Source organism: Schistocerca serialis, chromosome 4 (assembly GCF_023864345.2).
Source record: "Schistocerca serialis cubense isolate TAMUIC-IGC-003099 chromosome 4, iqSchSeri2.2, whole genome shotgun sequence".
Taxonomy (NCBI): Eukaryota; Metazoa; Arthropoda; class Insecta; order Orthoptera; family Acrididae; genus Schistocerca; species Schistocerca serialis.
The window spans coordinates 409518907-409533112 of NC_064641.1; the positions used below are offsets into that span (position 1 = coordinate 409518907).

At 43.5% G+C, this 14206-nt stretch overlaps 1 protein-coding gene across 1 annotated transcript in view; it reads right to left on the reverse strand.

Annotated features, from left to right (window-relative positions):
- Nucleotides 1-6295: 6295 nt before the first annotated feature.
- LOC126474496 (zinc carboxypeptidase-like) overlaps nucleotides 6296-14206 on the reverse strand; it is a 122386-nt gene continuing 114475 nt past the window's right edge. Inside the window, exon 11 of the mRNA XM_050101966.1 lies at nucleotides 6296-6474. Coding sequence (XP_049957923.1) covers nucleotides 6296-6474 — 179 coding nt within the window. The remainder of the gene's footprint in view (nucleotides 6475-14206) is intronic.

Genomic DNA, 14206 nt, shown 5'->3' on the forward strand with positions numbered 1-14206 from the left:
TGTTGCTCCTGGGGTATCGGCGAGGACCATTCGCAACCGTCTCCATGAAGCTGGGCTACGGTCCCGCACACCGTTAGGCCGTCTTCCGCTCACGCCCCAACATCGTGCAGCCCGCCTCCAGTGGTGTCGCGACAGGCGTGAATGGAGGGACGAATGGAGACGTGTCGTCTTCAGCGATGAGAGTCGCTTCTGCCTTGGTGCCAATGATGGTCGTATGCGTGTTTGGCGCCGTGCAGGTGAGCGCCACAATCAGGACTGCATACGACCGAGGCACACAGGGCCAACACCCGGCATCATGGTGTGGGGAGCGATCTCCTACACTGGCCGTACACCACTGGTGATCGTCGAGGGGACACTGAATAGTGCACGGTACATCCAAACCGTCATCGAACCCATCGTTCTACCATTCCTAGACCGGCAAGGGAACTTGCTGTTCCAACAGGACAATGCACGTCTGCATGTATCCCGTGCCACCCAACGTGCTCTAGAAGGTGTAAGTCAACTACCCTGGCCAGTAAGATCTCCGGATCTGTCCCCCATTGAGCATGTTTGGGACTGGATGAAGCGTCGTCTCACGCGGTCTGCACGTCCAGCACGAACGCTGGTCCAACTGAGGCGCCAGGTGGAAATGGCATGGCAAGCCGTTCCACAGGACTACATCCAGCATCTCTACGATCGTCTCCATGGGAGAATAGCAGCCTGCATTGCTGCGAAAGGTGGATATACACTGTACTAGTGCCGACATTGTGCATGCTCTGTTGCCTGTGTCTATGTGCCTGTGGTTCTGTCAGTGTGATCATGTGATGTATCTGACCCCAGGAATGTGTCAATAAAGTTTCCCCTTCCTGGGACAATGAATTCACGGTGTTCTTATTTCTATTTCCAGGAGTGTATTTCAGCACTGGATATAAACGGGATTGACTTTACCGGTCATTTTGCATGTCGTACAGATTGTTCTAATCCATTGCTCTTCTTCAAACAAAGGTACCCGTACTTCTGCGTCTTGGCATGTAGTGTGCAGCTTTGAAGAGGTTGTGAATTAGTAAGTACTTGGAGACTGGATAATGCTTCATTTACATTTCATTTCATTATCTTATATAAGCAATTCATCCACGTTAAAGAGGAACAAGTGCAAGGCGTTTTTGTGTGGAGCATATTGGATTACTCTTCTGGTGACAGGCGCTGGGTTTTATGAGGAGTAGGTTGTTATCACAAGATTGTAATATGTGTCGAAGATTATGAGTAATAATACATTTACTATCAGCAACAAGTTATTCTTAGGATTAGTTTACTTACAGAGAGTCATTTTTGGACGCCGCCAATAGAATTAAGTAGAGTCTTTTTACATGCTACCTGGTTTTTTGGGAACTGACTAAGGTAAGATGATGATGGTTCCTGTGTCGCTGACTGTTGGAACGTTACGTGTGGTAATACTGTGTCACAAAATTTTACGATTTCATCTAAAAGAGATATTAGAACACTATTAAATGATTTTTCAGATAGTTCACCTTAAGCTGATGAGTACACGATGGGGGAAACAGTCTCGTAGTACAGGAGATTGGTATAATCAAGAAGCTAACACATGTTAGTGGTACTTGCAACTTTCAAGAAGCTATTCACTTATGTACTCGGCATTATTTTCAGATCTGAGGGCCCTTATCACCCTGATGCGTTAATTATATGAAAGTGTGTACTTTTGACTACCACAGAAGTGTTTATTCGAGTCAGATAGCGTTCGAAAGTTTTTCATGGCCATTACGAGTTTCATTTTGCATATCAGTAGAATATCATGTCTTGCTCATCACTATTTATGAGAATGGTGGAAGTATTTTCAAACACACACACACACATACACACACACACACACGCGCGCGCGCGCGCGCGCGCCTTTGAACTATAACTGTAAAAGGAATTTTGTCCTATTCAGTAGCAGGTATGTCACAATCTCAGGCTATGAAAGCAGCAGCGAGACAACCATGGATATATAATGAAGAGCCAAAGAAACTAGTACACCTGCCTAATACCGTGTACCGAGCGAGGTGGCGCAGTGGTTAGCACACTGGACTCGCATTCGGGAGGACGACGGTTCAATCCCGTCTCCAGCCATCCTGATTTAGGTTTTCCGTGATTTCCCTAAATCGTTTCAGGCAAATGCCGGGATGGTTCCTTTGAAAGGGCATGGCCGATTTCCTTCCCAATCCTTCCCTAACCCGAGCTTGCGCCCCGTCTCTAATGACCTCGTTGTCGACGGGACGTTAAACACTAACCTACACACCTAATACTGTGTACGGTCCCCGAGAGTACGCAGAAATGCACCAACACGACGTGGCATGGAATCGACTAATGTCTGAAGTCGTGCTGCAGGGGACTGACACCATGAATTCTGCAGGGCTATCCATAAATCCTTAAGAGTATGGGGTGGTGGATATTTCCTCTGAACAGCACGTTCCAAGACATCCCAGATATGCTGAATAATGTACATGTCTGGGAAATTTGGTTGCCAGCGGAAGTGGTTAAACTCAGAAACGTGTTCCTGAAGGCACTCTGCAGCAATTCTGGACTTATGGGTGTCGCATTGTCCTGTTGGGATTGTCCAAGTCCGTCGCAATGCACAGTGGACAAGAATAGACGCAGGTAATCAGACAGCATTATTACGTACGTGTCACCTGTCATAGTCGTATCTAGACATATCACGGTACCCATATCATTCCAACTGCACACGCCGCACGCCATTGAAGATCCTCCACCAGCTTGAACAGCCCCCTGCTGACATGCAGGGTCCATGGATTCATAATGTTGTCTCCATACCTGTACACGTCCATCTGATCGATACAATTTGAAAGGAGACTCGTCCTAACAGGCAACATGTTTCCATTCATCAACAGTCCAATGTCGATGTTGACGGGCACAGGCGTGGCATAAAGCTTCGTGTCGTCGCTAAGTGTACACGAGTGGACCTTCGGCTCCGAAAGCCCATATCGATAGTGTCTCGTTGAATGGTTCGTACGATGACACTTGATGAAGCAATTTTGGAAGCGTTAGACTTCTGTCACGTTGAAAGATTCTCCTCAGTCGTCATTGGTCCCGTTCTTGCAGGATCTTTTTCCGGCCGCAGCGACGTCGAAGATTTGATGCTTTACCGGATTCCTGATATTCAGGGCACACTCGTGAAATGGTTGCACGGGAAAATCCCAGCTTCATCGGTATCTCGGAAATGCTGTGCCCATCACTCGTGCATCGACTATAACACCACGTTCAAACTCTCTTAAATCCTTGTTGTGGTGTCACCGCCAGACACCACACTTGCTAGGTGGTAGCCTTTAAATCGGCCGCGGTCCGTTAGTATACGTCGGACCCGCGTGTCGCTACTATCAGTGATTGCAGACCGAGCGCCGCCACACGGCAGGCCTAGTCTAGAGAGATTCCCTAGCACTCGCCCCAGTTGTACAGCCGACTTTGCTAGCGATGGTTCACTGTCTACAGACGCTCTCAACTGCAGAGACGACAGTTTAGCATAGCCTTCAGCTACGTCATTTGCTACACCATAGCAAGGTGCCATATTCAGTTACTATAATAACTATCTTCAAGAATGTATTCTGAACAGATAATATTGTGAATCATGTACCGTCAAGAACGACGTTCATCATTAATGGATTAAAGTTAAGTATCAAACTAATTATGTCCGCTTTCTGAATTCTCATTCCTTGTTTATGTTCCAGACCTCACGTCAGTATGGTTCTTCCCTCCTCACGCAAGCCTGCGTGAGCTAAAACGCGTGCATTTCGGCCTCCACTCGTAACACAGTGTTGGCTCTTCTGATAACACAAAATTTATAATGTGCCATTGTTGCAGGAGTAACAGATCTAACAACTGCGCCAGACACTTGTTGTCTTATATAGGCGTTGCCGACAGCAGCGCCGTATTCTGCCTGTTTAGATATCTCTGTATTTGAATACGCATGCCTATATCAGTTTCTTTGGCGCTTCAGTGTAGTACTACTGTTATAAATACGATATCTGCATAATGACTCTGTGACTTTTTACTTGCTTCCTTTTCGATAGCCGGCCGGTGTGGCCGAGTGGTTCTAGGCGCTACAGTCTGGAACCGCGCGACCGAAACGGTCGCAGGTTCGAATCCTGCCTCGGGCATGGATGTGTGTGATGTCCTTAGCTTAGCTAGGTTTAAGCAATTCTAAGTTCTAGGGGACTGATGACCTCAGAAGTTGAGTCCTATAGTGCTCAGAGCCATTTGAGCCGTTTCGATATTTAGAACAACAATATATTAGACAATCAACTTCGGTTATGAGAACATCAGTTTAGCTGTAAAAGTAATGCACATAAAGACTTGAAGGTTAGGCCAGTATTGCAACCCGTTAGTCAAGGCCGATGTAGTTGCTTATGCCACTCTGTTGTTGAGAATAGATACAATATGAATGTCTACAGTTCCGTGTTGTTTATTAACCTGTTCTGAATGATGGAATGCGTAACGTGGAAATGAAAGCTCTATCAGAGAATTGCACCGGTGAATTCTTCTCAGGAAATCGCCAGAAGATGACAGGTAAGAAACTTACTGAAACGTCGGTCCGAAACCAAGATATTACTCGGCTGATGGCTGGGGAAAATTACCAACTACTTGGTTAAAGTTCATACTGATAGACAGCGTCAACATACGGATCTGCTAACACTTCACAAGGTGAGACTATATAAAACTGCACAGTGAAACCAGTGCCGTTAGTCCAGTGTGAGTTAAGTAATTCTAGTATAAATTTTTAGACGTGATATAGTTCTCAAGTGTTTCAACATAAGCTCATTTGGAATAACGGGGTAGGTATTTGATTGATCTTTGCTTTATATGGCTGCCTATCACGGTATGTGTTTCGCAGCCAATATTCATTTATACTGTATTCTTGTTAATCCCACTCCAAAAATCATACTTTTAAAGTAATCGATTGTAGCAAGATGAAATGGGAACACGTTAACGACCTCTATATCGTTCGAGTACAGGTTACTTCTAAGCAGCTGCTGTCAGTAATGTAATTCATTGATTCAAAGGATGAAGGGACGAGTCTTATGACCCTCCTGACTTAATAATCTGCTGCTGAAAGCATGGATCGTGTTCTGGCTACAGATGATAGCCAGACTGAAAGCGCTCCGGCTCAGGATATAGCAATTACAGACCCGTCCACTAAAATGTCTAAGTGTCCTGATGAACACCAGGTAGAGTAAAATGAAGAAGCAGCACCTTCAATAAAATGGTGGTTTATCGTTCTGAATTAGTGCCAAAATATACTTGGTTTCAAACCACTGTCTAAACGAGAGAATGTAAACGTCCGGGTATGCAATATGCAAGTCTATTAACAGGCTCCGCAAGGGAAAAATTGCTGGGTCATAAGGAAGAACGGAAGATGGGTCAAGTACGTTTACGGAAACAAAGAAAAACACTCAAAGAAAGTGCAGGGCGGTGCCCTGCATACAGTGGGATTTATTTGACAATCCGCAAGTAGACTGCAAATGCCACACACTGTGGTATGAGGTCTGCTCTCGAACTTCGAAGGCGGAAAATTCTTACGTGACTTTTGAGAATGAAATGCACTAATCTTGAACTATACTGATCTTATACACAATAATCCTTTCATTATATACCATTTAATAAGAAATATATATGGCATTTATCATTAAATAATGTACTGTCTCTTACTTTCTAACAATAAAAATTGTCGTCATTTTGACCCTTGACCAGAATCTTCTTTACCCCACACTGGGCCAGATTACACTTTCGTATTAATTTGTAGAACTGATAAAACAATTGTTATTGTTTCTATTTAGTTTTCAGTTTATTACATAAACCACAAATATCTAAAAACTGAATTAATTAACAATGTGTAATTTAACTTGATTAGCTTTCCCTTGTTTCTCTAAGTCTTGATATATATTTTACAGAATATTAATAATGGAACACTTTACGTAGCAATGGTGGATGGGCAGGAATAAAATTACCAGTTTTTCTTGAAATCACTCTTCTTTCCGTAAGGTTCCGTTTTCTTATGGAGATAAATCTGTTCAAACTGGAACTCATTTGTAAACATCAAATGTGCTGCATCTAGTTATGCAGTTCTGAATGGGACACTTATATTCAATAGATGAATAGATGTAGTAATTACTTTTGCATGAATTCTCTACTGGCCATGTCCAAAACGAAGTCGTTCATAAAAAAATGAGTGATGCTCCGTACACCACACTGTAGTGTTGGCCTAGAGCTGTGACTAGGGCTAGTGCTTCTTTGTCATTTTGCTGTCTTAGAGCAAATCCCGGAGGATGGAGACCAAGCTGTCGAACGCCTCCTGGCAAGTGGGGACGATCTGGTCCTCAGGCAGCAGGTAGCCATACTGGCCCTCGTCCCTCAGCTCCCACGCAATGTTGTACTCGTGACCGACCACGCCCTGCATCCAGTCGATGCTAGACCCCGATACTGGAGCTAAAACATGTCAAAACAGAAACTGTTTCAGTTCTCACAGAGGCTATGTTACCCTACATGTTATTAACAAACATTCTCAAAGTCATTATTTAGACGAAAGTTGTGAATGAAGGACCCAAAAGTAAATAACATGAGAAACATGTTGGTGATGTACATACGAGATTAGGGAAAATGTTTAGGCATTACTGAAACAGACAGTGATCTTTAAGTAAACAAAATGTACTAACATTTCTAAGGCAGCGCTTGTTTAAGTCAATACGTTACGTCCCATATGTTTCTGGTTAGCACATTCTGTCCCTCAAACGTATGTCTTGAATGTCTACGAAATACTTATCTACAGCTAAAATAGTCCTCTCGTTATACTTTAAATACACTGTCCAGTCACATTAATGTGACCACCTGTCAAAAGCCTAAATTAGCAACTTTTGCGGCGTGCAGGAAGATGGCCATTGAGATTCTAAAAGGTACCGACACGGATGCTCAAGGATGACGACTCTAGTGCCGAGGCCAGCTCGGCTAGATTTGTCGGCTGAGGGTCCATAGCACGGTCCAAGCAAGGTGGTCTCATAAACTGTCGATTGGACGTTAATCCGATGAGTTTGAAGGCAAGCGGAGTACAGCAAACTTATCCTGGTGCTATTCGAATGAAGCACGCACATTGCGAGCTGTGTGACACGTCGCATGGTCCTGGTGGTAGATGCCATTGTGCCTAGGGAAAACAAACTCGACTTGATTTCCAATGATAGAAACCTTGTTCGTTGGATCCGCAGTGCCTTCCAGAATGCCAATATCACCCAGGGAATGAAACAAAACATTCTCCAGACCATAACGCTGCCTCCTGTGCGCAGGGAGTTTCCTTTCAGACGTTTCGCGCCGTACACGGTAGCGCCTATCTGGCCCACAGAGCGTAAAACGTGATTCACCTGCAAAGTACACCTGTCGCCACTCAGTGGTCGTCGGGTTGCGGTATTGGCGTGAAAATTCCTGCCTTTGTCGTATATATACAGCAGTCAACCTGAGTGCATGAAACATCCCCTCATCCGGAGACCCATATGTAGCAATGTTCCCTGAACGGTCTTTGAAGAGACACCGTTGGCAGCCCCTTGGTTCATCTGAGCGCCCTGTTGTTCAACAGGTGCGCGGCTGTTCAACTGAACAGTTCACGGACTTAGCCGCTTCGGCAGTGCTTCCATCTTTGGCCCCTAAGCTAATGATCTTGTGCTTTTGGACGTCAGTTAAATCGCTACGTTTCCACATTACGACAACGACCGCACTGTTTTTTCGCGTCCCCCCGACGCTATTTAAATGGAGTCTTCTGGTGGCGCTAAAACTTCCTGTCTGCGAGTGGTTACTACACGTTCTCGTCGAATGTACGTGGAGGTCATATTAATGTGATTGGGGGCCGTATGGTTTCCAATTAGATATCTGGGAACGGGTAGGAGTTACAAAAACGATGTCCACCGGCCGCCTTGTCATCGTCTGCTTCGCTGTCTCATGCAGATCTGGTATGTGGTCAGCACCCGCTGTGCCTGGCATTTCTGAGATTTTCCAGATCGTGGAGAGGCGACTATTCTGTCAAGTAGCTCCTCTGTCTCCATTACGAGGCCGAGTGCACTACGTACCATTCTTCGCACCATACGTACGAGGATGACAGAGAATGCTAAATGGATTAATCTGAGGTAAGAGACCCCTGTCCGGAAACGGCATAGTGGAAAGTTATAAGCGAGAAGTTTTCTAATACACTCCTGGAAATGGAAAAAAGAACACATTGACACCGGTGTGTCAGACCCACCATACTTGCTCCGGACACTGCGAGAGGGCTGTACAAGCAATTATCACACGCACAGCACAGCGGACACACCAGGAACCGCGGTGTTGGCCGTCGAATGGCGCTAGCTGCGCAGCATTTGTGCACCGCCGCCGTCAGTGTCAGCCAGTTTGCCGTGGCATACGGAGCTCCATCGCAGTCTGTAACACTGGTAGCATGCCGCGACAGCGTGGACGTGAACCGTATGTGCAGTTGACGGACTTTGAGCGAGGGCGTATAGTGGGCATGCGGGAGGCCGGGTGGACGTACCGCCGAATTGCTCAACACGTGGGGCGTGAGGTCTCCACAGTACATCGATGTTGTCGCCAGTGGTCAGCGGAAGGTGCACGTGCCCGTCGACCTGGGACCGGACCGCAGCGACGCACGGATGCACGCCAAGACCGTAGGATCCTACGCAGTGCCGTAGGGGACCGCACCGCCACTTCCCAGCAAATTAGGGACACTGTTGCTCCTGGGGTATCGGCGAGGACCATTCGCAACCGTCTCCATGAAGCTGGGCTACGGTCCCGCACACCGTTAGGCCGTCTTCCGCTCACGCCCCAACATCGTGCAGCCCGCCTCCAGTGGTGTCGCGACAGGCGTGAATGGAGGGACGAATGGAGACGTGTCGTCTTCAGCGATGAGAGTCGCTTCTGCCTTGGTGCCAATGATGGTCGTATGCGTGTTTGGCGCCGTGCAGGTGAGCGCCACAATCAGGACTGCATACGACCGAGACACAGGGCCAACACCCGGCATCATGGTGTGGGGAGCGATCTCCTACACTGGTCGTACACCACTGGTGATCGTCGAGGGGACACTGAATAGTGCACGGTACATCCAAACCGTCATCGAACCCATCGTTCTACCATTCCTAGACCGGCAAGGGAACTTGCTGTTCCAACAGAACAATGCACGTCCGCATGTATCCCGTGCCACCCAACGTGCTCTAGAAGGTGTAAGTCAACTACCCTGGCCAGCAAGATCTCCGGATCTGTCCCCCATTGAGCATGTTTGGGACTGGATGAAGCGTCGTCTCACGCGGCTGCACGTCCAGCACGAACGCTGGTCCAACTGAGGCGCCAGGTGGAAATGGCATGGAAAGCCGTTCCACAGGACTACATCCAGCATCTCTATGATCGTCTCCATGGGAGAATAGCAGTCCGCATTGCTGCGAAAGGTGGATATACACTGTACTAGTGCCGACGTTGTGCATGCTCTGTTGCCTGTGTCTATGTGCCTGTGGTTCTGTCAGTGTGATCATGTGATGTATCTGACCCCAGGAATGTGTCAATAAAGTTTCCCCTTCCTGGGGCAATGAATTCACGGTGTTCTTATTTCAATTTCCAGGAGTGTACATCCGCCAATGGAATACATACACCTGCAAACTGTTGCTAAGACTGTAAGCAGACAACTTTCAGAGGTGATAGTATGGACAAAAACAAGAAAAAATCCAGTAAATAAGGGTTATATAATGCATACCTCAAGACTAAGAGCATCCATTTATCTTCACTATTCCGTTAATATATTTCTTCTACTGAGCAAATGCCCACAACTCTTAAGCTAGGCATTTTACAGCCCACATTTGCAAGACAATCTTATTCTTTTGGTTCATACTTCTTCCTCTGAAAGTCGCTTAGCCTATAGCATTAGCAACAAAAGTACCGATAGATGTATTCCACTCCCATAGGTATAACTACGATTTTCGCTTGTAACTTTCGACCTGGTTGTTTCTGGACACGCGCCACTTACCTCAAATTGATAAATTTACCTTCTCCTTCAAGCCTAAAAGTTTGTAACATCATTACGGAATCATCCCATACATTAGTCTAAGGAGAGGCAAAAGAAAAAAAGAAGAAACAGTTATTGCAACGTGAGTGTGTAAAACTTTGAATTGTGCTTCGAGAAAACGTTAATTTGGTGCGGTAAGAGATGGTTAATAAACAGTCTGTTATAATAGAGATGTTTATAGTGTAGTACATAACACCCTTGATACGAAAAGTAGAACTAAATTAATATTCTGTGCTCTAACGGTATTACGTTAAATGAATTTTTTTGGTTCTGGACCTGATATAACAAATTTTACAAATGTCTTCTATTGATTCTTTTTCATGGGCTATATTCAGAAGACGCAGTAGATGGAGCTCTCCACTCTATATATCCTACGGAATCCTCTTCAGCTCTGCATAACTACTGAAACGGACATCAATTTGAACTACCTTAATCTAATCACGTCTTGGTCACCATATAAAATTTTTACCCCCGCCCTATACACCCCTCCATAATTAACTTCATTGTTACTGCATGCCGCAAAGTGTGTTCTATCAATCGATCGCTTCTCTTGCAAAATTGTGCCTTAATGCGCTATCATTCCGAGTTCGATACTCTACCTTTTTATTATTTACTCAGTCTACTCATTTACTCAGTCTACTCATTTGTACCATCATGTTACAAAAGCTTATGTTCTGTTCTTGTCAATGACGCCAATCGTTCACGTTTTATTTCGCTAGGCTACATCCCTGACATTTGCTTTCAGGAAATATTTCTTAACAATTAAATTTATATTCAGTATTAATAAATTTCTCTTTTCAGAAACGCTAGGAACAGGTTCGAGGTAGGAGTTTTTACCAAAATATTTTGCATGTACTGAAAATTTTCCTGTGCAAATCAGGATCCTGGTTATTATTTATGTTGTATTAGATTTTTCTTTATTTAATTGTTCAAAAGAAATAATTTTAATGTGTTATATTGTCTTGGTGTGCATTGTAGAACTGATCTTTTTATATTATAGTTTGCTGGTATTGTAAGTGGTTTATGAAATATTAATTAAAATTCGTTAAAGCAAATTCAATTTCTTGTACCTTTTGTATCAATGTTTCTAAAAATTTTGATATTTACGTACTCACTTCGATTTGTTTCTTAACAAAAATATTAATTTTTTAAAAGTAATTTGTTTTTATTTAACTTCTTAGATACTGGTATAAATATTAACTTATTTATTCTTTAAGGGTCAAGTTTAAAGTTATTAATTTATAATTTATTTATTTTAAATTGTAAAACTTTGATTTTATAGTCGTTTTATGGATTTTATTAAGATATTGGGTTTAGGTTTATAATCTTCATAATAATGGTATTAATTTTATACCCTCTCTACTTTGATCGTACAAAAACTCGTCCGCAACTTTTGGCTCTCATTGTCTGATGTAATTTCGTCTGCATTGCCTGACTAGTTTGTACTACACATCAATACTTCCGTTGATGTTAATACTGTAAGCGATTTCCACGACACTATCCTTCCCCTTGAACTAAACTTCCAAGTCCATAACCGTTTTTGAGAGGTTTACAGTGTCAGAAGCAATCTTTCTTCCCCTTAAGCTTTACCACTCTTCCGAAATATTTCCTTGCCCTTTTTTACACCTTGCTCTAAATTCATATGGAATGACATAGGAGTACACTACAGCCCTCATTCTCTTCTCAACTGCTGCATCACTTTCATATCATTCGACTCTTGTAACTACGGTCTGGTTTCGGTAAACGTTGTAGATACCCTTTCGCTCCCTTTACTTTATTCAAGATACCTTCAAAAATTCAACGGTGTTCTTCAGACAATGTTGTCAAATACTTTCGTAAGCCTACGAATGTTATAAATGTGGATTTGCCTTTTTCATTCCGTCGTCTAAGATACACTGTCTGATCTAAAGCATCCTGAGCATCATTGGATATTAATAATGGGTTTGCGATCACTTGAACTCTGCTGGGGAAACTTTGACTAAGGTGTCTGAATGTCTATGAAAGAATAGAAACGCATTCCTCCTCAAGGGCGGAAACGAGAGAAGGTAGTAATGTTGCACGCCGTGATCTGGAGCGAAATGAACATTCTAACTCATACCAAAGATGTTCCATTAGGCATTATTGAGATGTTAATACAGAACTCTATATTTTACAACCACCCTCTGCAGTGTTAGACGGCCTCCCCTGTTAGAAGATGACATCTAGCCGGGCGTGATTTGGTTGTGATTGTTTCTTCGTGTTTCCAAGTCACAGTCACATTACCAGCAACCAGCTTGAGCAAATTTAGGATTCAAATGTCTTTTATGTATTTCTTACAGAGGTGACATCCAATGAGTAGTCCATATTCGAAGTCATTGAGCACTCTTGAGTGACCTATTCTACTGTTATTGCCTCTCTACTGGAAACACAATACCCACCGCCCACTTTTATAATGCTATACCCCCTTCTTGTGATAGCCAGTAGTCATTTTGGTACTACGTAAGTGTGTCCCAATATTTCTGAACAGATATTTTATGTCGTAGAACGAGTATTACCTCATGTGATCATATGTATATTCTGAACCCAAATTGATATTCACTGGGATCAGCTTCTAACAGTTTTTTCCCTAGTGCTGTACATAATATCTGTCACTATTTTGCAGCCGTGACTTATTAAACTATTTATCCAATATTATTAACACTTATACACATCTCACTTCTTTGGAGTATTAGCTTCTTCTTGAAGTCTGTGGAAGGAAGGGAGTAAGATTGGGTTTATCGTCCCGCCGACATCCAGGTCATTAGAGACCGAGCACAAGCTTGGATGGTGTCAAGGATGGGGAAGGAAATCGGCCGCACCCTTTCAAAGGAACCATCCCGGAATTTGCCTGGAGCAATTTAGGGAAATCACGAAAAACTTAAATCTGGATAGCAGGATGCGGATTTGAACCGTCGTCATCCTGAATGCGAGTTCATTGTGCTACCTACTGCGCCACATCACTCGGTGACGTTTCCGGATATCTCTGTGTCATGTAACCTTAATAGAAGGCGAGATACTGCGTCAAGGTATAATCTCCCAAGGAACTTAATAATTCTGAGCGAATGATGTCTTGTTGGACCAAGGTCTTATAGTACTCTGGCAAATTCTTCTAGCAGATCATGTCTCCGTTTTCACATTCGTTTACTTCACCATACCTTTCAATAACATGGTCTTCGATTCGTTTCCTTGGTATATTATTCAATTTATACTCTGAGAAATCAGTAAAAGAATTCAAGGAGAAATTTAGAAAGGAAACTACAGTTCAGGGAGAAGAAATGAGAACATAGATGTTTGCTGACGCTGTTATTATGTCAGGCACCGCAATGAAATTGGCAGATAATTTGATTAAGGATAATTTGAATCAGATGATAACGAGGGAATTAGATTACGAATTGAGTCACTGAAAGAAGGTACGTAATGTTGTTCTGTCAGAGAAACAACTAATAATGACTCGTGCAAAGAGAATGTAAAATCTGTTTCATTCCATGGTGTCGAATTGATTCAGCGAACTTAATATAATTTGACTGTAAAAACAGTCATAGGTTGCAGATTTGTAATAAAATATAATACACAGACTGGTAGTATCAACATAGTTAATTTGGTAGTTGTGAGAAATGATGCTGGAGCGGGTGATCAAGCCATGAATACAGTAAGCAGCTTGAAACTAATGTAGGATGTAGGTTTCAATAGTTGGGCAGACACGAAGAGACTTGCACTGTAGGGACTAGGATGAAGAGTCGCATCAAATTAATCAAACAAGTCTTTGGACAAAAGACTGCAACATAATCCCGTTGCTGTCTACGAACGTGGTATGGAAGTGAGCAAATTTCTGAAATATCCATATTCGGGTCTCTCTGACGTACAGCTATCCCTGTATAAAAAAAAGGGATCGGATAGCGTCTTCGGTCCTGTGTATGGAATACATGTTGAACAGCTGCACTGATCGAAAGGTTATTGTATAGAGGGTAATGCATATATAAATACGTAAGAGTACTGTGTGGGGCGACGGGTAAAAGTATTTGGTTTCATACTTAGTCTTATAAGTTGAAATATTGGTAGCCTGTGTGATTTTAGGACATCACAGTATTTTACAAAGGCCTGGAAACCATTTGTGCAAAC